The 23,403-nt window shown below is 39.5% G+C and overlaps 1 protein-coding gene across 2 annotated transcripts in view; it reads left to right on the top strand.

Moving 5' to 3' along the window:
* The window catches only part of ARF1 (ADP ribosylation factor 1), a 33,272-nt gene extending 13,531 nt beyond the window's left edge, over nt 1-19,741 (top strand). For both annotated transcript variants that reach the window (XM_016424340.2, XM_056805172.1), the window contains exons 2-5: nt 12,824-13,009; nt 15,794-15,904; nt 16,594-16,718; nt 18,056-19,741. In XM_016424340.2, the coding sequence (XP_016279826.2) occupies nt 12,862-13,009; nt 15,794-15,904; nt 16,594-16,718; nt 18,056-18,217 (546 nt within the window). In that variant the 5' untranslated portion in view covers nt 12,824-12,861 and the 3' untranslated portion in view covers nt 18,218-19,741. The remainder of the gene's footprint in view (nt 1-12,823; nt 13,010-15,793; nt 15,905-16,593; nt 16,719-18,055) is intronic.
* The last annotated feature ends 3,662 nt before the right edge of the window (nt 19,742-23,403 follow it).

The raw sequence follows: 23,403 nt of genomic DNA, 5'->3' as shown, positions 1-23,403 counted from the left end.
ACTGTACTGCTAGGATGTGTCTTAATCCAGATTTGAACCTAGAACCCCTTGTCTCTAGGCTTAACTCTGTCCACTGAGTCACCCAGCTGCCCTTGATCAACTCTTTTACCAGTATTTCCTTTAGTAGCCCTATCTTGTTTTCTTGCAGTTTTAGAAAATATATTTATATTTTTGTATGGAATTAAATCCATAAATTGGAACTATTTTTTAAACTCTTATTTGGCTTTGGTGTTTACATTTTTCCTCTAGAGAAGTTCCATGTATTGGTAGTTCCATGCTATATATATTTGGTTACTATTTTTTGGTTATGTAAAAAATATATATATATATTGTTACTGTTGTAAGCTATTTGTTGCTGAAATATATAAGACCACAATTGGCTTTTAACAAGTTGAACTATCGGACATTAAAACTACCAGACATAAAAATTACCTTATGCAGAGTTCAGCAGCTAACATTTCTATAACAGTTGATATACAAAATGTTTTGCATATTGAGCTCACTTGGTTCTCACAGTAACTCTGTGAAGTACCACCAGTATTATCCCCATTTTATAGATGAGAAAATTGAGGCTCAGAGAATTTGATTCTGCTAATAACATCTTACTGCCAGTGTTAAAAGGCATGGTTTAAATCTTAATGTCTCCTGAAACTTTTATGTCCAGTGTCCTTTTCACATTGCCCATTAGTCTAGTTGATTATCATTTTATTACAATTTTTTAATTACTTGCAAAATAATTTGCAAAAAAAAAAAGCATTTAACTTTAACTTCAAAGAGTCTTATAGTTTAAGGTTGAGAAAGACATGCATTATATACCTAAATATAATACAAGATAAAGAATGTTTGGATGCAAAGTAAAGACTGAGGCAGAATGGCTATAGAGATAATTTGAGAAGGAGAGAGTTCATTTGGAGAGATCAAGAGGTACCACCTGAGGAAAGATTTGAATGAAGTATATAATCTAGACCTGGAGCATACTGCTGGGTCTGTAAAGGCAGATGTCAGGTTCAGCTTTAGGATCAGCTAATAACACAATTTTACTGCATGTATGATAAGGGTGTAATATGACAACGTCTGAAAAGATAAATTATGGAGCTTGTGGAATACCTTCACAATGCCAATTTTTTTTTTAACCAAGCACACCATGGAAGGTTTTTGAAGAAGAAAGTTTTAATCTATTGCAGTGGTTTAAAAATGTAATTACTTGTTGAAGGTTTCAAAAAAAAAAAAACCTTATAAATTCATGCCATTTTAGTGGCCAGGGAGAATTTAGATATTTTATGGATCTAATTTGTGAAATGATAGTATGGTAATATGTGAATTTGTAGTTAGTTGAAGGGCCTTATCCAAGGGCAGAACAAAGTTTATAGGGAAGTAGGTTTCAGTTCAATATAAAGAATATTAGTACTAAAGGGATCTGTAATTTTATTTAACACCATGCAGACTAAAAACTACACCCATATGAAAGTCTTGTCCATAGTCTTCCATGGATCCTCTCTGGAGGATCCCATGCAATCCTCACCCAGTTCTGGTATCTATACCTGTCACCTAACTCTCACCTTTGTTCTCAAGAAGCTATAGCATGCATAGCAGCCACACCCTATCAAACTGTCCTGGAAGCAGACTAAACCAGGTTATGGGTAAACTGGCAGGCCTCAAACTCATCAGTGACTTAGAGGGATGTCTACCCCAATCATGTGAAGATTTCCTTCAGCAGAAGGAGTGATGAGAACAATTTTTTTTCCAAACAGCCCTGAAGGAAGGAAGGTGACTGAAGTGGGCACTGTGGAGTGCTTAGAGCTTGCTCAAATATGGAAGATACTGAGTTCATCTCCACTGCATCCTGGCCATCTCCAGTCATTCTGACTCGAGTCTTGCCATTGGACTTTTTTGATGACTGGGAAAGAGTGAAACTGATAATTTGTGCATCTATTTCACTCTAATTCATTTGACGGTCAAGACATTGTCCCCATGTTGTAATTGTTCCTCTTTGAAAATGATGGATGAATGACAGACAATCCATTCTTCTTAGAGACCTTCATTAAAGTCATTTTATATTTTGAAAAGTACTGGTAAAGCCAATAGAATCTCCCCCCTCCACCATGTTTTCTGATCTTTCTTAGAAAAATCCCTCAAGCCACTCTGAACACAGATCATTATTTAGAAATATTCTGTGATCTACTTGTACCCAGCTTACATCTCCATTGCCTGTTGGTTGATGTGCAACTTGAATTCCATAGAGTTTGTGGTGTTCTGAGATTTGTCATTAAAGAATATTGCCAGAATATTAAAAGATACTTTTTTTGCTTTGGGGAAAGAGCTCGTGATCATGTGCAATATTTTAATTGCAGTCTGCCTTGCTCTCCTTTTTCAGTTCTGTGCCCAACTTGGTTTCCATTTGTAGTGCAGTGTCCCAAATACATATATTGACTCAGGCTGATCATCCAACTGCATATTATGTAATCTAGACAAATAGGCATTTTTAAATCTGTTTAGTTTTTTTCTGTGCAGATTGTTAGGCTAATTTCTTCAGAATAATCTTGCATCTCAAAGAACCCCTGTGATATTTGGGGACTTAGTGTATTCAGCATGACACACACAAGCAGGAACTTCTAGAGGACCTCACTTTATTTGGGAATCACTTTATTTGGAACTTCCACGAGTTGACCTCTGGTAATAGTTGACACCTTTTGCAAATATGTGTCTCATTGTTTTATTCCTGTGCAGCACTTGGAACTATTTGTTCACTAAACAGTGTCATCTCTGGTTGTATTTGTGAAGGAATATTTTAATCTTAGGTGCCTGAAGATCTCTGGAGCAGAAACTAAGACTATGTTTTGCTTAGGTCAAATGCTGTTATAATGAGTTAATGCTGGGATTTTGTGTTTTATAATTTTCAGTCAGTTGTGTCTGTTTCACAGATACCTACTTTCTCATGTTTACTTCATACATACATACGATCATTTTTCTAAAGATGAGACTTTGGGAATTTGGGTCATTTGCTATTTTCCTCACTTTTGGGGAGGAATCAGTATCATTTTTGATTTCTACTACCATCCCGTTATTAAATTGCTCTCCTCAAAATAAGTGATCTCCCCAGGTTTTGTCTGTGGTTTTGGTTCTACCAGGAATATATAAATCCACCTTAGTTACTGTAGAGTGGTCATGACATAGCAGAACAGCAGTTAACACACCCAGAAGTTCATCAGTCAAAAAAAAAAAGGAGTCAGTAATAAAAGCCATATTAAGAAAAATAAGCAAAGAGGCACTATGCAAATTTTACCTTATTGGTATTACTGAGACTTGATGAGATCAAACCCATATCTGAAATTTGGATCTGGAAAGGTACACTTTAGTCAAAAGAAACATGAAGTGAAATGGAGATGGGAATGGAAGGTTATTTTGTATAATTAAAAGTTACACCAATGGAAGGAAACCTAGAGGTCAAAAAGGAGTGACTCTTTGGGTGAAAGATTAGAGGAACAAATTGAAATAATAATAAATTGGGAATATACTACAAACCACCTATATAGAACGAGGAAGATGAAGAGTATTGGGATGAAGATGGGATTGAAGATGAATTGGGAAAATATCACAAACTTGGCACAAAAACATAGTATAGTGGGGACTTCAATTTTTTGGACATTTGCTGTCACACTCTCTGCCAAAAATAGGACAACTGATAATTTCTTGACTCCCCTTCAAAATAATTTTTTCTTTCAAAAAGATGAAAACAAGACCAAAAGAGCAATCTCATTTTCATCTCATACCAACAACTACAAAAAATGACTTGCTGGGCGTGGAAATGGTAGAACTTTGAGGAAAAGTTACCATTTTATTTTAGATTTTGATAGAAGAGAGTTATCAGTATAATGTGACATATACCCTAGATCTTAGGAGAGCACATTTCAGAAGATTCAGAGAAAGAGTAAGTAGACTGTACTAAAATTCCACAAGAATAAAGAGGACGGGAAAACCCTTCTGATGAGGAAAGGAAAATCATCTAAAGAGCTCAGTAGATGGAGTACCAGGCCTGGAGTCAAACGGACATGGGTTCAAATCCAGCCTCAGATGCTTCTTAGCTGTGACTTCTGAGTTGTTGCTAAGATAGAAAATAAGTAATTTGGGAGAGACAGACATCAAGATACCAATGCACAGGGAACTCACCAGTCAACTTTTAAAAAATACACATGCAGAAGATAGAAGCAAGGACTCATACTGAGAAATACACAGTTCTACAAGAATAGTACTGGGGGCCTCAGCTGCTGGGCTGAGTGAGGTTAGCAAGGAAATCCAAGGATAACAAAAAGGAGACTGTTTTGGTTTTTTGAAGCTATTTTAGGCAAAAGGGAAGATCAAAGAAGGAATTAGATACTTGAAGTGGGAAAGAATAATGGTAACTAATGGTGAGGCTGCAAAACTAATCTGTTCAACTATTTTCCTTTTTTCCTCTGCCAACGATTTTTGAACTGGAAAGGACAGAGCGAATAATGGCCAATACAGGAGTTGATACCTAAGATAAGTTGGGAGGCAGTAAACACCTAGCTTAACATTGGTGAGTTCTAGTCACTTGGCCCAGATGAACTATAACTTCAGGTAAAGAAAGGAATGGGGATGTGGCAGAGTAGGAAGAGTGCTGAATTTACAGTTAGAGAACCTGGATTCAAAACTTTTATTGCTTGACATGTGAACAAATCAACTTAATCTTTTTGGGCTTCATTTTTCCACTTGTAAAATGAATGATTCTGAAAATGACATCCAAAGTCCTTTCAGCTCTGAGTCTTAAGAGAGCTGAGTCGCTCTTGGTTAAAATTGTATCTTTCTAGTCCCTGTGACCCCCAGTCCTCTCACTCCCCCACCCCCAGTAAATAAGTTAGTATAAAGAGGCATTAGCAGGAAATAAGATTACAAAGGGGAACCTGGAAGTCTCAAAAGATCATAGGAGCATAATTTACAACATGTGGCACACAGTAGCCAAAAAAATCAGATCCTTGTATATATATATATGAAATTCAGGGGAAGAGATTGACAAAGACTTGGCAGTCTTTGCTATCAAGGTTTTTGATGCTATATTATGTAAATCTCAAGACAAGTTCTAGACATCCACAGAGGACCAAAAAGTGTTGATAATTTTGAGAAGATGTGGTTACTATATAAGGAGTAATTGATTACTGTTATACCAGAATTAGACTAATTAGGGCAAAAACCAAAATTAAAATAAAGACTAAAGATGAGGGGATATTGTGGAAAATTTGCCACAAATTCAGTCTACTTATCCTAGAGAAAAGAGTGGGTACCCCAAAGCTGTTTCCAAGTAACTTGAAAGGCTGTTATGTGGAAACAAAATTTTATTTTGTTTATTTGGTTCAGAGGACTGAACCAGGAGGAATGGATAGAAGTTGCAGGGACAAATTTAGTTTTGATGTCAGAACCCAAGTGTCATTTAACTTCATCTTTGTCTACGACCTTGCTGGATAATATAAATAATGATGTAGTTAAATGTTTCCAATCGAATGGTCAGTTCACTGGTTATTGGACAAATCTCAAATACTTACAAACTTAGTTAATGATTATAGGTAGATTAAAAAATTGATGCTTTGCACCTTGGCCTTATTTCACCGCTCTACTGTAAATAGAAGCAGCCCACATACTATTGAAGATCATTTAAAATATTTTGTTCACTTCATGGATTGACCTCACCAAATAATTTATCATTTAGTGTTAAAACTACTGGTAATGAACCTCGCTATCCTTAGCCTAGGGGGCCTTTGGACAGCAAGTTCAGTTTTGACCATACTTTTAAACATGGTAGAATTTTCCAGATTTTAAACTCTTGATAGCCTTTGAAAATCACTGTCACTTCTGTGTTAGGAGGCATCAGATTAGGGTTTTTTAGAAGAGATTCAGCTGTCTTCATCCCCTGAAGAGGAAAGGGCTTCCTTGAAGGGTAGTTTAATCTGTGGCTGGAAGCATTGGAAGATAGATGTAATGTATATTGTAACTTTTAACTCAAAGAAAGGCTTCTGAAATTTTACATGTACAGGAAGTATGTACCTATAATGGATTGTTTAACTGCTCTGTCTAGTCAGAGCTAAGTGACTTTGCATTTGAATGGCTGAGGGTGTTTTTTAACTTGAATTATTTGGCCATTTGCCCACCACCACTATAAATGAACAAATTCCAAAAATAATTATAAAAACCACTAATGACTTCAGTCTTAAAGAAATGGAAAGTAAAAAAAATGTTAAAAACAGGTATTTAGAAGCTTTGGGTTTTCTATTCATTTGTTAATCTGCATAATGAGGCTATATAAATTTACTCTGTGGAATGCCACCCCATCTTAATGTACCTTACACACACAATCCGCTGGTTAGCTAACTATGGCTGGGGTGGGGGTATGAAAAAATTAAAAATTTCCATAATTCCAGAAATTAAAGAGTTCAAAATTTTCAGACCACCTGCCAAGGGAATACAAGTTGAACATGGTGTGAAGTCTGCCAGCCCAATACCTGACTCATTTCCATTTGGCCCATACCTATACTCAACTTTTCTCCATTCTACTTCTGGTGTTACTGAAATGTCTTTGTTCAAGAAAGCCCTTATTTACTGTAATAATGGTGCTGGTTTTGCAGTTGTGTCCCCATATCGGTCAGTTGAGTGGATTAACCACAGGTGTTCATTTATAGCTGTGGTTTTAGTCATCCATAGTAGATCTTGGAAGGGTATTCCCCCACAGTTGGGACCCTACTATAATGTTAACATTTGACCTATAGTAATCCTGAAAAATCCTGTTGTAATAATATATGCATAGTATTTTAAAGCCCCTTTTCTGAACTCTTTCAACTGTACCGAATCTTAATAGATGAGGAAACAGTTCCTCAAAAACTGGGGATTTCCCAATGTCACACATTTGGGAATGATTTCCCAAAGTCACACAAAAGCCTTGGCGAGAAGTGGGGGGTGGGGAGGGATCAGATCCAGTGCTTCTGACTCTATTTTTAGGTGTGTAAAACGAGGTTTGACTAGATGATTTAAGGCCAATTTTGGTCAGACTGTTGGAAGGAACTAAATTTAAATTATAAGTCTGGACTTAGGTCAGGATAAGCTTATATGTAGTAGAATTTCATTTGTCATAGAATTTGACGTGTTGTGTTAAATGCTTATTCTTAATCAATGCTCACCATTCTTGCAAGCACAATTTTGCTTAGTTTGCTTTTTGTTCTAGGTCCTAGAATATAATATGACTAAAACTGCAACTGGTTACCCTTTCTGTTGGATTAATGACAAAAAGGCTGACTGATTTTAGGAGAAATTAAAAATGAAAATCCTATCATTTCAATCCTTAATTGGGATATATCAAAGTGGCATGTAAAAAATTGCACAGTGATGCCTATTTTAAGTGTTCTGGAAGTTTTCAGATTTAAAAAATGCTCTTGTAAATCTTTTTTCGTTCTTTCTATTTTTATGTTCACGGTTTCTTAGTTGTGATTGCTTAAAGCTAGATTAATCTGTGTGATTACAAGAAATATCAGTGTCTGAGGATTTTGGGGGGTAGAAGAGGAAGTGGTCGGTCTTTATCTCATCCCCATTCCGTAACTCTTGTATAAAACTCGTAATATTTGTTCAGAGACAGGATATAATTAAAGCAAATGGTTACAGGTAAAGGTCAAAAGTTTATTTAGACCATAGTTACTTTTTTTTCCCCCAGCAGTAAAACCAGGTAAGTCAGATTTATCTATTCAAGTGAAGCAGCTACAAAAAGACCAGAATCAAGAACTTCCCTAACAGACTATTCTTTCTCTCTCTCAAAATACTTGAAGTATTTTAATTTTCCATGGACTAAACTTGCAAGTGAAAGGGAATACTGGTGCCATTTATCAAAAAATATTTTAAACCAATTTCCTAGACCCTAGATTAAAAATCCTTCAGTCCACTCTATATCTCCCACATTTGCTTAAATTAATGAACAAAGGTCCCATGAGATTAGCAAATCTTTCTCTTGTACTTTGTTGGAATCTGCTTTTTTACAATTTCCATGAATTGTTCCTAGTTCTGCCCCCCTTTGAACCAAGTAGAATAAATAGTTTATTACTAATAATGATGATAATACTTTATTTTTATGTATTACTGAGGTTTGAAAGTGCTTTATGTGTTTACTCAAATTTGATCCTTAACCATCCTGTGAGTAGAATGCTATTGATCCCCATTTTATAGATGAAAGAACTGAAATTAAGTCAGGTCAGCAAGCATTTTTAAGAGCTTGACAATGTGCTAGACACTTTGTGGAAAGGATTAGAGAGGAATGGAAGTACTCAAAGCAGGGTGGCATTGTAGAGAAAAGTTTAGAAGAGTATCTGTAGCATATCCTGGAAAGGAATGAAGACTTGGCTGCCCTGGGCCTCCTTAAAATTGATTCTAGGGTGGAGTCAGCCAGTCAGAAGGGAGGGACTGGAGGTGGGAAGGTACAGTACTTCCAGGTGTGAAGTACAAAAGTGGATAATAGAGTTTCAAGATATGTCTGAAGCTTTGCAGAGGGTGCCTGGAAGAGGCAGGGGTAAAGCCAGAAGGGGAATGAAGAGGTTAATGAAGTGATATGGCCAGGATCACATGATAGTGATTTTTTGAGGGAAGTTTTTAAAATGAAGCCTTCCTGACTCCCAGGTCAGCCCAATTCTCTACACTACCTAAACCTACCTGCCTTATTTCCACATCAGTGCCTTTGAGAGCAGAATTTGTTTTAGCTTACAAAGTGCCTTTTGCACAATTCCCTAGTTCCTTATACCTACCTTCATATGACCTGATCTTGTTTGTTTTCACTTTCCAAGTTATCATTAATTTTTTCCTGAAAGTATGCCCCAATCATGAGTAAGTCTTACTAATATAAAAGGCAGTTTTAAAAAAAGGAAAATTTCTTATTTCTGTTTTCTTCTGTTAACTTGTCCAAATGTGAAAAAGATAGCCAGAAGTTTAGGTCCTTGTAAAAAAATAGTAATAACTTCGCACAAATCTGCCACTTAAGTGACTTTTTCCATTCTCTTTTGCCAGAGAATTATATTTGATGGCTGGTATCAGATGTCCAGGTGGGGAGAGGCTCTTTGGAAAATCAGAGTTTACTCTCCTGACTAATATATAGGATGATTAAAATGAACTAGATGTACCGGTTTCCTCAGTAATGTAGATCTGATCATGAAGAAAGAGAGGATGAAATAACAGCAAGACAAGCCCAAGCCTGTGAAGAGGCTGGGAAATAGCCTGAGACATAGTCTGAACAAGACCTTTTCTCTCCAAAGAAAACATTGCTTTGGTTGACCTGAAGGAGAAAATTATGTGTACCTGGACATTATTACAAATTATCTTCCTGGAAAATTTGCATTTTTTTAAGTGTTAGGAAGATGCCATGGAATTCCTTGCCAAATGGATGAGATAATATTTAGAGTGGTTGGTAGTAAAGAGGTATATTAAAGTAAACAAGAGAAACTGATTATATAGCATTATATCCACAAACATCCAGTTTCCAAAAAGATTATAAGCTATAACAGAAACCTGGGAAGCATGAGACTTTGTTATTATTAGTTAACCTAAGCATAGATCTTCAATTTGGGGAAAAGTAAAGGAATATATGGACAATTTTAATACTTCTTGATTAAGAATGGTACCTGTATTCCCCGAAAAGTAGACTATTACAGACATTGAGTTTTTAACCACCAAGTTTTGGGAAGGTATACTTCCTGTTATCTAGGAACTGACATAGAAGAGGTTGATTAATGGGAAGTGCCCCAAAATGATGGGTTTATATTCTAGCTTAGTTAAATGAAGGAAGCCACTTGAATGGCAGGGTGAAATCTAAGGGGACCCATAAGAGTATCTGGGATTTAATTATATCTTTCACTGAAATTGAAACTTGCCAAGCCTGTGTAGATCATATATGACCTGGCAGGGAGTGTTCTGCTTGTTTAACAAGTAAAACTGATGTATTCAAGCTTAAACAATTTGGCCTCATCATTTAAAACGGTAAGCTCTGGGAACTTTGAGGAAGCTTTAACATGTGATATTGTTGAGAAGAGCTTTAGTAATCTTTAGAAATACGAAACAAGTGTGCCCTTTCTAGCCATAAATAGACATTTATTTAAGCCCCTGCTATATGCCAAGCACTGTGCTAAGTAAGTACTACAGATAGGAACAGTAGGAGAGTTGGGGACAGATAATTTGGTCAGGATGAAGAAATGCAAAAGAGTATGAATAGCCTGGCAGGAAGGGAAGCAATGACTGGCCTGCATGCCCTACTTCAGTTTAGGTTTGAGGAAAAACTCTTCACTCTACCTTATAGTCCTCAGAGGGAGAGAGGAGAACCCACCCTGTGTGTACTATATGAGTACTAAGACTGACGCAATTTTGCAGGATGATGAAATGATGCCAAACAATACATTTGAGAAAAGATGGATTCTTTAGGAAAAGAGAAAAAGAAAGAAGAAATTGAAAGCTAGTCATATCAAGTGTGGATTTGAGCCTGAAGTGGTCTCCCTCACCTCTGAAAACCAATTTACTCTTTCAACTTTCATTGCTTTTCATATCTTGTCTCCACAGCTTTAGCATAAACGTTGCTCTCAGAAAGAGGTTGTCATATTCTTGTACGTAGCCACCCCAGGACTTTGAATTAAATAGGCCCTTAATATCTATTTGTTTGAGAGAGAAAAATGATGAAAATATTCCCAAGGTGAATGCTGAGGAAGAAACACTCGAGGGAAAAAAGATTTTCTTTTTATGACAGCTTCTTGTAAGGAAAATAGTAGAATTTCCCTTTAAAAAAGAGAGAGAAATGTGTGCTGTTAGAGAACTGTTTCTGCCTGAATAACAACCTAAGAACTTATTTTTCCCCTTTGCTTCTGGTTGTTTGATAAAAGTACAATTCACTTATCAGGGCCTCACCATATCACAGGTTTTTAAATATATGTTTTTATCTAATTCTGTATTGCAGAGTTTTCACTATATCACAGGGTTTTGCAGGTGAATATGTACTACACTGTACACAATTGAAATGCAGTATGCCACTACCACTTCTGTGAGTTTACCAAAGTGAGATTGTATATACCACACTATTAGCTGATGGAATGAAAGGCGAACAACAATAGTGCTGTGTTCTGTATCCTGGCGCTAATTGGCTCAGTGACTGTGTAGCATTGGTCTGTTTGCTCTCCCACTACTTGGCAGATTTTCACCTATCACAGGGGCCTTTGGAATGTAACTCCAGTGATAGGTGAGGGATCACTGTACTAGCTTGATGTAGTAGATGACTAAACACGGTCATCCTAAAGTACTAAAGGGGGGTAGAAGAGAGAAAACATTGAAAATTTTTGGCAGATTTGTGTGTGCTTTTTTCTAGAAATGATTATCACCTCTAAGTGTTCATAATGTTTCCAGTAGTGTTTTCTGTCAGTGGAAAATATTTTGCAAATAAAACTTACTACTGATTTGAATGTTGGTCACAACCCCCACCCCACCCCCAGCAGAAATATTGTTCTCTTAAGATATTTAACATGTTTGAAAATTATTCTCTTTAAAAAACAATACTATGTAAGTAAAATAGTATTTGGCATTATAATAAAACATTGGAAAGGTTTTGGTGTTTGGTGTTTGTTTTTAGTGCTAGAGCCATGCCTACAGAGCCATTTGAGCTGTTATTTAAATCCCAAGAAACTTAAGCCTATAGGCTTCTGTTTCTTCAGATATAGTATGATTCCATTCTCTTTTATACAGTCTGATAGAAGGAGCTTCTTCCATGGGCATAGTTAAGCTTTTGTTAACTAGAGTTATTCAGATTTTTAATTTAGGATTGAAATTCCTTATGTTTAATCATAAATATAGATTGAGAATTGGTAAGTACCTCGTGCCATCAAGCATCAGCTCTCATAAATGAAGAAATGAAGGCCAGAGAGGTCAGACTTTTATCTAAGGCCATAGTAATTACTCACTGGCAGAACTAGGATTCAACCCCAGGTGTTTGGACTCTTAACATCCAGCTTTCCACTGTTCCATGCTGCTTCTCAGAAATTAGTGGTGCATTTAGGGAAAATAAGTTGAAATCTATGAGATTTTATGTTGTTTTTAAAGTGCAAACTAGCTGCCCCAGCACAAAGAGCACTGAATCTGAAATTTAGACCTTAGTTCAATTTCAGCCTTCAGATTCATAGTGTGACTTTAGTTAAGACATTTAATCACAGACTGTTTTCCCACCAAAAAACTGTCTGGCGAAAATGAGTTCTTAAAATCAATCACCTATATTAAGGACAGCATTATATAGGAGAAAGAAACTTTGGATGTAGGAAATTTAGGTTCTGTTCCTGCTCCACAATTCACTTTTAACAGGTTATTTCTCTATGCTGTACCTCAGTGTAACTCATTTGTAAATTGAGAGAGCATAAACTTGGATCATCTAGTTCATCTTCATTTTACAGATGAGGAAACTGAAGGCCCAAGAAGACTTTAGGTGATCTGCCCCAAATCATTAAAGCTGAGAGTAGCAGAACCAGTTTAAACTCTTGCCACAATGAGTTCAAATCCTGAATGCTTTTCATAGTCTCTAAGTAAATAAAATGTTCTGTTTGAGAAAATTTAGTCCTAATGGTTGTTAGGTGTTTGTTTTGTGGGGAATGAAATTCTTTAAGAGGAGTTGTCCTGAGTTTTTTCATTTTATTTTGTCATCTTAGTTCTCCTTCACTTCTCAGTGATTTTTGCTTTCATTTGATATATATTTGGCTGCCTTTGTATAATAGATGGACAGGACATTTGTTTCATGAATTTAAAATTTTTCTCCTTATCTTTCCAGGTTTCTTTTGCCAACGTTCAACACATCACACTTGGAACATGGGGAATATATTTGCTAACCTCTTCAAGGGGCTCTTTGGCAAAAAAGAAATGAGGATTCTAATGGTTGGTCTGGATGCTGCAGGAAAGACAACTATTTTGTACAAACTGAAGCTGGGTGAAATAGTAACTACTATTCCCACCATAGGTAAGCAATTAGCATTACATAAGTAAATGGCAGTTCTATGATTTGAGCCAAATGAAGATTTTTGAATTGGAACCTCTTAACAAAAACAACTTTCCTCTTAGTTGTAGGAGTAACAGGAAGAGAAAATTCTGGAGTATAGCAGGGATTTGCTGAGAAGGCATGGAAAGAATTTAAGAGATAGTAAAAAAGATTCTAGTAGTTGCTCAAAAACTTTGAGCAACTGAATATTGCAAGTCCCCCTCATAAAACAGGAGCTAAGATAGCACACTAACCTTTCTGACAATTGGTTTCTTTCTGTAGAACAGAGGCTGCTCTGGGTTTGAAAAGAAAGACAAATTCTTTTAAAAAGCTACCAGGGGGCAGCTAGGTAGCTCAGTGGATTGAGAGCCAGGCCTAGAGATGGGAGGTCCTGGGTTCAAATCTGGCCTTGGACACTTCCCAGCTGTGTGACCCTGGGCAAGTCACTTGACCCTCATAGCCTAGCCCTTACCACTCTTCTGCCTTGGAACCGATACACAGTATTGACTGCAAGACAGAAGGTAAGGGTTATTAAAAGAAAGAAGAAAAAAAAGCTACCAGTTTTGTTTGGGGGTGGGGTGGGGTAGGGTGCCATGAGATGGTACAAGAAAAAAAGCTTGAAGGAGAAACAGGAAAGGACCAAAAAAGGAAAGAACACAGATATTACTATAGTAATTTGATTATCCATTCTTAGGCCACATTCCTCCCTCATGTTAGATCATTTCACTGATGAGTTTAACCAAGTAGACCATCATTAATTATCTGAGGGGTTACAGAAGGAAAGGATCTTCCCATCCCTGGTGAGGGAAAACAGATATGGAAGATTGCTAATATTCTCTGTCTTGTATTTCTCTTTTTAAACCCTTACCTGCCATCTTGGAGTCAATACTGTGTATTGGTTCCAAGGCAGAAGAGTGGTAAGGGCTAGGCAATGGGGGTTAAGTGACTTGCCCAGGGTCACACAGCTAGGAAGTGTCCGAGGCCAGATTTGAACCCTGAACCTCCCATCTCTAGGCCTGGCTCTCAATCCACTGAGCCACCTAGTTACCCCTGTCTTACATTTCTTGATGAGTGGGGTGTCCAGATTTTTTTCCAGGTGATCCATAGCTGAACTCTATATATTTAAACTGTAATTTCAAGTGAAAGTAGAGGAAAATACAGAATAATTTAAGTATTCCAAAATGATGGATTAGTTTTTCTTTGGGGTGTTGGGAGTGGGGTTAGATTTTGTGCTGTATTTTAAAAAAGAGAGAGAGAGGTCCACAAAGGACCTTTATTCAAGCATTCATCTTTATTCCTACAAAAGTTCATAGTTACAGGTTTTGTAATAGTCATGGGTCAGTCAATAGATGCTTATTTATTAGTGGCAGTTTTGTGTAAGCATTGTACTAAATGCTACTTTTGCAAGGAGCTCAGTCTAATGGGGGAGAAGACATGCATATAACTAAGTATGACCAAACTATATATAGATAAATTGGAAGTAACGGAGGGTAGGATTTTGAATTTGATTTTGAAAGGATAATCAGGCAAGTTTTCTTGGAGAAAGTGAGATTTTAGCTAGGACCTAAAGGGAAGCCCAAGTGGTAAGGAGCATTGTGGATTGGGGTTTGGGGGATTCTTGTGAAAATACTTAGCATCTGGGAATGGAATGTCTTATGTGAGGAACCAACAAGAAGAGGCCAAGTATTACTAGATTGGAAATTGGGAGAAAAGAAATTGACAGGTAAGAATAGAAATGTAGAAAGGAGCCATTTTATTCAAATAGGATTTTATATTTGATCTTTTAAGATGATATGGAAACACTGAAGTTAATATTGAGTTGGGAGAATGACAATGTCCAACCTGCACTTACGGAAAATCTCTTTGACATTTGAGTAGTGGATAGACTGGAGCGCCAACAGATTTGAGGCATGGAAATTCACCAGGCTACTGAAATAGGCCAGAGATGTACGGGAAGGGGGGGGCAAGGGTACAAGAAATGGTACTAAGTTAAAATTTGAAAGACCTTGGCAACAGATTAGGTATGGGGATTGAGAAAGAGTAAGGATGATACCTAGTTTATCAACCTAAAGACCAGGGAAGAATACAGTACACTCAATAAAAAGACATTAGCAATACTGATATTTAACTAACTGAATAATTCTGGGTTTATAGGATATTTGTTACATCTGTGGGATGTATTCAATCAGGTTACACTCCAGTTCTAATTGTAAATACCCAGAATTTGACTTCCCAGCCAGAAAATTTAGGTGGTTGCATGCTAACTAATTTAGGGGTGTTTTGAGTTCACACCTGTGGTTTAATTGTTGTGTGGAATTCTCAATGAGGAAATGCCCTCTACCAGTGGAGGTCATCAACCATCCTTTTAAAGTTAAGATTGCCTGGAGCACTGAGGAATAAGTGACTTGCCCAGGATGGCACAGCCAGTTTTGGTTATGGATTAGACTTAAACTAACCTAAAACTTTCTGATTTGGCCTGACTTTGTATCCTGTATTCTACTAAGTTGCTCATGTTTTTATTTAACTATGAGGTTTAGAGGATTAACTAATTAGATAGCTTTGAAGTTTCTTTTACTTAATGTTTCATTGGTACTATTATTTGTTTTCAACATGTCAGTTATAATGGTTCCAGCTAGCTAGCAAGCTCTACAGAAGGACATTCTATCACCAATTTTTCCTTTGGGCCTTAGAGCCTTATAAAATCAAGATGTTATATAGGTGAATGGTTTGTACTTTAAAATCATTGTTACTTTTAAATTCATACAGGTTTCAACGTAGAAACTGTAGAATACAAAAACATTAGCTTCACGGTGTGGGATGTAGGTGGCCAGGACAAAATCCGACCTTTATGGCGCCATTACTTCCAGAATACACAAGGTGAGTCATAAATTTTGGTCTTTTTAAAAGCCCCCTCCCCCTCCCAAACAATCAGTTGATGTTATAGTGCTTCACAATATTTAAGTGCTATCAGTGGTATGTTGGGGTACTAAGAGAAAAACAAAGGTATAGGCCTCAGTTTTCCATACTAATTAATTTTATTCAACATCTTGAGTTTTAAGTGTTTTCTAAAAAAATCCTGTGAGTTAAGTAGTGCAAATGCTATCCATTTTACAGATCTGAAATCAGAAAATTGACTTCTGAGAGAAGAACTTGTTTGCCCAGTTTTGAGGAATGCAGAACTGGGATAGTCTTTTAGTCCATTTCTCTCCACTATAAGTGGAAATGCTGTGTACATAAATAACTAGTATAGCATAAGTACATAGAAAGTGTTATAAGGATATGGAAGCATTAGATTTACTAGGAAGTCTTTAATGAAAAGCTTCTGGTGACTGATTAATCCTTCCCCCACCTCCCCACCCCCTTCAGTTATATAGCATTCTGGTGGTGCCGGCACTTCATTCAGTAGTCATACTATAATACTAAAATAAGTACTTCACTGACCTTGAACTCCCACTTATACCATTTAACATTTATAGGACAAGTGGATCAAAGTATCTCAAGACAAACCAACATCTTTAAGAATGTATCTTAAAACATTTTTGAAATACCAATTTCTTATTTTGTAGGATTGATTTTTGTGGTTGACAGCAATGACAGAGAGCGAGTGAATGAGGCTCGAGAAGAACTGATGAGAATGTTGGCAGAGGATGAGCTTAGAGATGCCGTCTTACTAGTTTTTGCTAACAAACAGGTAGGTGCTGGAGGAATGTGCAGAAATGTTTGCCTCACTTGATTTGTTTCATGGGTGATCAGAAAGTGCAAGAGTTGCTGTTTGTTGGTTATGTGTCATAGAATCTTCAGTTGTCACAACTGGAAAGGACATATTTGAAAGCATCAAATCCACCCCTTTATCTCATAGGAAACTCATGGTCCAGAAAAGGTATATAATATACTTGAGTTACAAAATAGATAAAGAGATTGAGTTATAATTAGAGTCCAGGCCACAATTAATGTTGATTTGCAGTAGAATTAACCTGTCCCAAGAGTATTGTGCCCTCCCTGTTTCACTCTGTTAGGATTAAAATTGAGGGACTGGCCATAGATTTGTAATCTTAACCAGAAAGGAGTAGAGGAGACAGAGGAAAGAAAGTGGAGATAGATTGCTTTTAGGGGGAAATACCCATATCTAGCCTCTCCATTTAGCTTGATGTTCTGCAGCAGCCATGTGGGCCCCCACTGTCAGCACTAACATGGAAGTTGAAAGACTACAAGCCAGTCTGGACTCAGTTTATCAAACTTTCTCTCTGCCCACTGACTCTTTACACAGCATACCTTGTGAGCCAACTGTTGCCCATTCTTCTCTGCTTGGGCCCCTCCAGGAGATATCCAGCCTGCCTCCTGCTTCTCTGTCCCCTATCTAATTGCTGGCTTTACCGATAACTACAGGGGGCACCAGAGTTTAGAATCTATCCTGTAATCAAAATCCCCTCAATAATTTCTTTGGTACAATCTTTGGAAGATTAAGGTTGCTGTAATGACTGGCCTTGATTCAAGAGGACTAATGTTGCTCTAAGCTATCCACCTGTTGACTGGTGAAGATTCAAGATGCAGAATGAGATATGTGGGAATGTGTTTTGCTTGACTATAAATATTAGTAGGGTTTTGTTTTGATTTTAAATTGAGGGAGATAGAAGTGAGAAAATACTTGTTCATTGAAAAAGAAATAATATGGGAGATAGCAGTACAAAAAAAATGGGTTCTGAAATTGAGGTCAGTGAGGAAAGGAGTACATATGATCGGGGATGGTCTGGGGAAGAGATTTGAGGGTTGACTGGCCAGTTGATGAGAGGGGTTTGGGTGATATATTCATGGAAAGACTACTCAGAAAGGTTAACTGCAAATAGGTGTTCAAGGGACTCTCTAGAAAAGGCGCCAGATCTAAGAAGCAGTGATCTCTCTAGGGGTTAGGATAAGGGAGAGCCTGAAACAGAGTAGTCTTGGCTGGTAAAAGAAGATTTGAACTTTTTGAGCTTGTTTCCTGTGTAATAATTGCATCCTGAAAACTACTTTCCCCTCCTTTCTTACCAGGATCTTCCCAATGCCATGAATGCAGCTGAAATCACAGATAAACTCGGACTGCATTCTCTCCGTCACAGAAACTGGTACATCCAAGCCACCTGTGCCACTAGTGGGGATGGGCTCTATGAAGGACTGGACTGGTTGTCCAATCAGCTCCGAAACCAGAAATGAAACAACAAAAGTTCCTCCTCCCTCTTTCCTTCTCTCCCTCTTATTTCCTCCTGTTCGCCCTTCGCTTTACTCTCATGTGGCAAACTGTGCTACTTTGTGGTATTGAGTGCCGGAAGCTGTTTTTTCCTACCCCTTGTCACAGTATGTATTGTACCATGCTGTAAATGTGGCAAATACAGGCCTGAAAACAGGTTTCTTATTTAATGTAAATAGTTTTTGTTTCCAGTGGGGCAGTTTCTGGCACTCCTATGCAATATTACTCAGCTTTTTTTATTGTAAAAAAATCAACTCACCGTTTAGTACTGGGAAGGGATTTTAAGCACACTGGCACTTGGGTTGCTGGGGTTTAACGTGCAGCAGCAGAGCCGAATGCTACTCCTACTGGCCTGTGAGATGTGTGGAGATCCATTTTGGTGGTTGGTTTTTAACCTGAACTCAGTGTATTTTTTTAAATAGTAAAAAAATAAAAAAAGACAAGTAAAAACACTTGAACACACAAAACGGAGAAATACGCTTAGTGTAGGTTTTGCAGTAACAACTTTTACCAGACCATTGTAATTGTCTGCATTTCTCTTTTGAAACTTGAGAAATGATACAAATCAAACAAGTGATCAATTTTGCATGGTTAAAATAGAGATCCATGTAATGCTATGTCTTTGGATCTTTATGTATTTCATAGAGTTTGTGCTTGTATTTGTGCTCACATGGATACTTATTAGGAAAAAAAAGCTTTGAGGTTGTGGTTGGGAGCAGGCTGCACATTGAGAGCATTAGATCTTCAATCATAAACTGTTTATGACTAGAATCACCCCCACCCCCACCCCACCCCCCACCCCCCATATCCCTTCCTTTTGCAGTTCAGGTCAGGCTGTGATTAGTTCTCCATCGCACTTGAATAATTCTTAGGAAGGACAAAATGATGGTGGCTGGTTATAAACGTCGAGAAGAACCTTTGAACATTTGGAGAAGAAAAAAAGCCAGCCTTTTAATTTTGGTTGAGTGTGTGGTGCTTCTGTTTGAAACCACCCCAGAAACCTCTCCACAGTAAGCACAGCCTACGTTAGCCCCAAAGCTTGGTTAGAGATATTTCAAAGACACTGTCAAGAACACCAGGTATTTCTCTGTGGTGTCTAGGTTTTGAAAGAAAATAAATTGAGCATGAGAGCTTGGGGAGTCATTCCATTCTAGAAGTATTCGGTCCCATTTTGGAACAATCCCCCTATCTGTATATGTGTGAAATGTCCTTTACTACCCCTCATACTACAAGGGTCAGATTTGCCATCTGAAAAAAAAAGATCTTTACTTTTTTTTTTTCTTTTGTATTTTGATAAACACTGAAGAAGCTGGAGCTGTTAAACTTTATCTCGGGAAAAACTCAGAACTGGTTTGTTTGGTGTTGTGGAAACTCTTACTGCTTTCAATACACAATTAGTAATCAACTGTTTTGTATACTTGTTTTCAGTTTTCATTTCGACAAACAAGCACTGTAATTAAAGCTATTAGAATAAAATCTCTGAACTATTTCATGGGGGTTTTTTGGTACCTTAATATTGCCCGAGTGAGTTGCTGATAACTGTGCAGTAATGATTAAGCAAAAACTTCTGCCCATCCAAGCTGGTCACTGCAGATTGGTCTTTGGTGCTGATTGGCAGCCACAAATTATTTCCCTCATTAAAGATTCCTGACTTTGTTGATGATGGTGGCTTTATAATAGTTTTTCCACAGAATTCAAACCTCTTAATAGTAGCCATGTCAACCCTAATGCATGATATAATGGAAAGAATATTTGAATCTGAAATCAGAATAAAATTATACCTCTGCTGCTTCATGTCACCCGTGGGTGAATCACTTAACTTGGATCTCAGTTTCCTTATCTGTAGAATGAAAATTCTTCTAGATGGCCTTAACTCTCTTCCAACTTAAGGTCTTTGATCCAGGGGGCAGCTAATACAGATGGAGAAATAGATGGGTTGTTGTTCTAACTAAAGCAAAGAAAACCAGATAAAACCTGGAAGCTTCCTCCCCAACCCCGTAGGATCTGGAGTTGGAAGAGACCATAACTGTTGAGTTATTTTACAGAGGAGAAAAAGTAAGGTTGTAAATGGCAGAGCTGGGATTAAAATAATTTCCTCTAAGTCCCAGTGTGCTTTTTGCTATGTCACAGTGCCTTCTCAGTGACATCCCTACTATCATGGGGGCCCAAGTACCTGGCACCAATCATGGCTTGAAGGAAAAGACCAAGAGGTTTTGAATATCACATGAAAAAATAATCTAGAGCTGCTTTTGTTTTACTGTTGCAGGCATACTCTCATGGAATAGCTCATCTACTATGGGCATTTCGGTCATACCAGTTAATAGCATCAAACTCCTGTTTCTGTGGCCTGACTTCATTATGCCTTTTTGCCTTAAGAGGGTGTTAACGGAATAAGGGCATGCTAATAATGCTCTAGTAAAAGACCCCCACATCTCTTCCATACCCCTTAATTTTGAGGTATTTGTTAGAACCACCACCCTCAATGGTAAATGTAGACTTCCTTGAAGATACCTCTTCAGAGGTAAGTATTGCTGGAAGAGGTAAAGCATCTTTTTTTATTCTCATATTGATTTTTTTAATAGCTTTTGGTTTCACCTCCTCTTCACTTCTAAATACATTCTTTCTCTGTCCTTCATCCTAGCCCAAAGAACAGCACATTTCAGGGCTTTACGATAGTTCCCCAACCCAACCAAGAACAGCAGCAGGTGCCTTCTCTCATCTCTGGCCCACTTTGGGTCTTGATTTGCCCCTCAGTAGTGTCAGGCTAGCTAGGAGCAGAGAAACCCATCAACAGAGATGGACGCTATCCCATGACCGCTTGGACACCCAAGGACTGGCCCAGGTTAGCTAAAGGGAGCGTCCACAGGAAAGGAATCACGGTCCCTTGAGGTAAGGAAAACCTGAGCAATTGGGAAATTTGAGCCTATGTCGAACAACTAGTTTAAGTAGCATTGTAATAGAAAGCCTACTTTCTTCTCCCTCCCCCCCACAGCAATCCTCTCCACGGCAGTCACCTTGCTTGATATTTTTCCTTCAAACTTTGACTCACAAGTCCCAGTGCTGCTCTTCATTTAGCAGGCCAGCCCTCTACTTGTTAATGATTATGGCCCCTTCCATCCTATCACTTAAATATCCCCATTCCTTCCCCATCTCTTGCCTGGGGCCCATAGGCAGGCCTCTGGGCGGCATCCCTTGGCTCCAGCACAGTTTTTGTGTCTGGCATGGTGAGCTTAAAAAACTCTTACCTTCTGTCAAAGAATCAATATGGTGCTAGGCAGTGAGGATGAGTCGACTTTCCCAGAGTCCCATCACCAGAAAGTGAGAAGTCAACTTTGAACCCAGACCTTCCTATCTGGGCCTCCACCCAGCCACCCAAGCTGCCTCGTCGACCTTTTCCCCTTCAGTCTTGACCTTTAAGTTGTCTGATTCAGCTTTCCAAAGCCCTCCACTCCCAAGTGCCTTGTTCTCCCTCATTCCCTTCCAAATCTACAGCCCTGCCCAGCCTTTCTCTTCCTTCCACTTCCCAGGGCACACCCTCCATTCTTCCATGCTTTGCTCCAGCTTCATAATGAAGCAGCAGCTCTCCTGGCAGTGTCAGCGCCTCTGCTTACACCTTGGATCCATGCTTTCTCCAGTCGTGGCCCTTCCGCCTCCCAAGCCTTCACTGCTGCTTAAGAGCAGGTGCTAGCCTTGGGGAACCTTCCCTTTTTTTTTTTTTTAAATCCCTTACCTTTCATCATAGAATCAATACTGTGTATTGGTTCCAAGCATAAGGGCTAGTCGATAAAGGTTACGGGACTTGCCCAGGGCCACTGAGCCACCCAACTGACCCAGAAATCCTTCCGTGGAGCCCGTCCATCATCATCCCATCAAACTTAATTCTCTTCTTCCTGAATCCATCGCCTCGGGGCTCCTTCCTTTCCCGTCCTTCCAGGCCCTCAGATTCCCAGCCCCGATGCCATCCTCCTCGCCTGCTGCCCCCCCAAGTCAGCCGCCCTCTCGGGTTGATTCTCGGCCTCGTTCATTGACGTTTCCCTTCCCTGCTACTCTCCACGGTGACTTCTCTTCATTGTCAGCCACTCGGCTACAAACCTGGTAGTTGGAAAACACGGGCTGCCCCTGCCGCTCCTTTGGGACAGATCAGGACACATGTGTGGTCTGGCCGGACCGTGCTTGCGTCTCCTGGTTTCCGCACTCTGTCCTGCCTCCGCCCTAGAACCCCGGTGCCCCTCCGACATGGCTGCTGTTCGCCCCATGGCTTTGTGTCTGGTGGATAGTCTTCGAGGACCAAGATGGCCTCGCTCTCGTGCCCGCAGGGATCCTGAAAGCGGAATGGGCCGGAACTGGACAAGATCCGTCCCACAGAGGGGCTGGCTCACGCCCACCACATAGGAAATAAACGGAGAGCCAAAAGGAACAGTCAAGCCTTAGTTTCCCCGGCAGACCCCGTGAACCCCCGGCCCTTAGACATCGAGGGTCTTCCCTCAAGTTCCCGGTTCCCAGGCTGCGGCTCCATTCCCATCTCCTCCCTGCGGCCTGATGTGACTCCCTTTGGAGAGGCGCAGAGTGGACAGATGTGTGGACGCGCCGGGCCCGGGCCTTGGTCTGAGCTCCCTTCCTCCCTCCTCATTCTCCTGCCCCTTGGCCCAGACTCCTACACCGAACGTGGGAGGCGGCGTCCGGACCAACGCGGCCCGGGGCCGCGCGCCCTCTGCTGGGAAGGGAGAGAAGCGCGCGCCCACGCTCCTTACAGCGAATGGCGCTCGACTGCGAAGCGTTCCTGCCTTCGAGGGAGGACACGGTCGCACGCAAGGAATAACCTCACAGAGTGGAGTACACCGAGGGAGACCCCCGCGGGCTCTAGAAAATGCCATGAGAACCATGCTGGCCAGTCCACAAACATTTTATTAGGCACGGCCCTAGGACTAGACGTGTGCTGAGCAGAAGGGCCCCAACATGGGGAGTCAGATCCCGGCCCCTGGCCTTTCCCAGGCAGAAGGCACTACCATTGGGGAGCCTGGGGAAGACGAGTAGGAAGGCCGGAGGGGGCGCGGCCGGGCTTCCGCACGTGGGCTTAGTGGAGGCGGAGGGAGCCAATATCCCGGGAGAGAAGGGGCTCCTGGAGGGTCCCATCCCCCACAGGGAGGTGAGC

The sequence above is a fragment of the Monodelphis domestica genome, chromosome 7, assembly GCF_027887165.1.
Source record: "Monodelphis domestica isolate mMonDom1 chromosome 7, mMonDom1.pri, whole genome shotgun sequence".
In the NCBI taxonomy this organism is placed as follows: Eukaryota; Metazoa; Chordata; class Mammalia; order Didelphimorphia; family Didelphidae; genus Monodelphis; species Monodelphis domestica.
This window is presented reverse-complemented; position numbering and strand designations above follow the sequence as displayed.